The sequence below is a fragment of the Rhincodon typus genome, chromosome 38, assembly GCF_021869965.1.
Source record: "Rhincodon typus isolate 14 chromosome 38, sRhiTyp1.1, whole genome shotgun sequence".
NCBI classification, from domain to species: domain Eukaryota; kingdom Metazoa; phylum Chordata; class Chondrichthyes; order Orectolobiformes; family Rhincodontidae; genus Rhincodon; species Rhincodon typus.
The window spans coordinates 6,739,025-6,742,093 of record NC_063369.1 but is presented as its reverse complement, the minus strand read 5'-3'; the positions used below and the strand labels follow the sequence as shown (position 1 = coordinate 6,742,093).

The 3,069-nt window shown below is 37.9% G+C and overlaps 1 protein-coding gene across 1 annotated transcript in view; it reads left to right on the top strand.

Moving 5' to 3' along the window:
- LOC109935585 (tetraspanin-1-like) overlaps window positions 1–2,500 on the top strand; it is a 28,213-nt gene extending 25,713 nt beyond the window's left edge. Inside the window, exon 8 of the mRNA XM_048618108.1 lies at window positions 2,435–2,500. Within this exon, the coding sequence (XP_048474065.1) occupies window positions 2,435–2,500 (66 nt within the window). The remainder of the gene's footprint in view (window positions 1–2,434) is intronic.
- The last annotated feature ends 569 nt before the right edge of the window (window positions 2,501–3,069 follow it).

The window sequence follows — 3,069 nt, the reverse complement described above, 5'->3', positions numbered from 1 at the left end:
TTAACGTTTCAGGTCCAGTTCTGAGGAAGGGTCACCGGACCCAAAACCTTAACTCTTGTTTTCTCCTTCACAGATGCTACCAGACCTGCTGAGCTTTTCCAGCAACTTTGTTTTTGTACCTTATTTTAAATGTGGTTGAAGCAAGGTTCAATACAGGTTTAATAAAATGTCACTTTTTTTTTAAAAATTCTACTCGATTTTATGCCCAACTTTGAATGCTTACAATGGGAATGATGACTACATTTATGGATTTATCAGGGTTAAATTAGGTTTGCATAGACAGCTTGTTAAAATTCGAGAATAAAGGGCGACATGATGAAAGGTATTGATGGATGAGATAGAGAAACATCATTTCCTGAGGTCATGAAGTCAGAACAAGAAAGCATTTCCTTGAATAAAATCAAAAATACTGTGGATACTAGAGATCAGAAATAAAAACTGAAAATGCAGGAGACAGTCATCTGTGGAGAGAGAAACAGAGTTGACATTTCAAGCTGATTAAGACAGATATGAAAAAGACCTGAAAAAGAATATTTCGAATACTTTCTATTTTTATTTCAACATTTCCTTAAACGTAGAGCTTGCCCATTCAGGGGTGATGTCTGGAAGAAATTCTTCACACAACGGGTTGTGAAAATTTGAAAATCTCTCTCCCAGAAAGCGGTTGAGGCTGGCTTTGTGGTCCAATGAAAATGTCAAAACTGAGAATGATTGATTTTTGTTAGATAACGGTGTGAAAGATTACAGACCCAAGGTGGGTAAGTAGACACAGATATGCCATGATCTAATTTTTTGGCTGAACAGACCTACTGATGTAATTATTATGTGATTTTCTTTTCATTTGATTTAATTGCCAGTATTAAATGTCTGCTCAATGGGAAATGTTGGAATAACCTGTTCACTCTGGAGGAAGAAAGCCGTCAGACAACAAAATGCTGTAAAGGCCTCACCAATAACGAAAATCGCTTGATATCCTATTTTACATTCTAGCTGTGTAATAACATAGACTAGGCTGTAATAGTATCAGCAAATAAATAACTTGACAATTAACAACACAATAAAATAACTGCTGTCAACCAGGATTTTCCTTTAAAATTAATACTTAATTCAGGGCAGTAAAGAGAGTAAAATACATTCTGTCTGCCAGTCTTGTACATTGATGCTCCTGGTCACTGCAGATCCCCCCCCCCCCCACCCCCGACCCCACCGCCCCATCCTCCCCCGCCGCCCCTCTGAGAATGGAGTCAAGCTATTCTGCCCAAAGTCTGCACCAAGAAGTCTTTATTCATCAGGCTTCAGACCACCTGCTTGCTGCTTATCTATGGCTTGTTCCTGGCCACATTGTAAAGTAAAGCAAAATCACCATAGTCCCAGAGGACCATAGTTTCATTGGAGAGAGATGACTGGTAGTAGTTTAACCTGAAGGTCATCATGTCTCAGGTGAGAGGAAAGGTTGAGAAGGTTGGACCTCATGGTAATCTCAGCCAGTGTGGGAACTGAACCCATGCTGATGGTGTCACTCTGCATCATAAATGAGCCAACTGAGCTAACTGACCCCCACCAGGAGATATAGGCCCACCCTCAGGTGACTGTCTGTGTGGAGTTTGCACATTCTCCCTGTGTCTGCATGGGTTTCCTCCGGGTGCTCCAGCTTCCTCCCACAGTCTAAAGATGTGCAGGTTAGGTGGATTGGCCATGCTAAATTGTCCATAGTGTTCAGGGATGTGTAGATTAGATGTGTTATAGGGAATGAGTCTGGGTGGGATGCCCTGAGGGTCAGTGTGGACTTGTTGGGCTGAAGGGCCTGTTTCCACACTGTAGGGATCTATGATCTACTTAATCTAGTCAGTGACCTCAGTAAATGCACAGAAGTCAAAGGCACTCATAGAGAGTCGACGTCATCTCTCTCATGTTTATAGTTGATAAACAATGCTATCTGGTCCTATTAATATTCAAAGTAAGTTCTCCAAAGGGACTATTATTATTTAAAATAATAAATGTTGAGTTTGCTTTACTTGCTTTGGTTCATGAATATGAATTCCTGTCTGCAAGTTTGTGTTTACGTAATCCTTCCGAAGCATATGATTGTACTTTTCCTTCTGAAATATATTTTGCCTTGAAGTATGCAAAGGTTCTAATATTTTAATTGTCCGTGAAATTATCTTTAACTGTTTGAATATCCAAATTAGTACCATATATCTCAATGGTTTATGGAACAATGGCATGCCAATCATGTCAGGTCAATGTAAGTTTTTAAATAAAAAATACAGGCAATATTTCTCAGCGGGGGTTCCTCCTATAATTCAGAGGTATTTAAGATATGTTGTGTTAGGGTTTCTTTCTCCTTGATGTTTCCTCTTTTTCATAACTGAAACAATGTACAATGCTATAATGTAAATAATTGTATACTGACTGTTCTTTTTCATTTTTACAGATAGGCGCAATGGCAGCATCCATGATAATGTACTGTCAAATCAAAAAAGACGAAAAAAGCGTATGAATATGGAGAAGGAATTATATACTTACCATTTTACTTTACAATTTGTGTTTCTTTAAATTGCATTGGTTTAATATTAGTTAAAAGAATGTTTTTTGCCAATAAACTAGAAAGCTTTGCAATGCCTGTCTATCAATATACATTGTACGCACAAGATGTCAGTGGAACAAGAATGTGATCTCTTCCAGCCATGATCCCATTATTATTAAGATTTCCTAATATCTGGGTTTTGGACTGACAGTCCCATTTTCCCAGCAGAATGCAATTATGAAAACTGTTACAATATAGTGACATTCATTATTGTAATCTTTAATGTTTGTAATTAATTTTTATTATCAGCAAAGCCAATCTCAGATATCCAATAGCAACTCTGGCTATAACTAACACCTGCCTCCTGCCTTCCATCAAGAAAATAATTAAAGATGTAGAATAAAAAGACTGGAGCCTGCACTTAGCAAACTGTCCATTACGGTAATTGTCTCATTTCATTAAAATAAGTGGGGCAACTAGACATTTTTAGAAGACATTACATCAGCAGTGTTCATTTTGCATAACTTTGGATATGACACAAT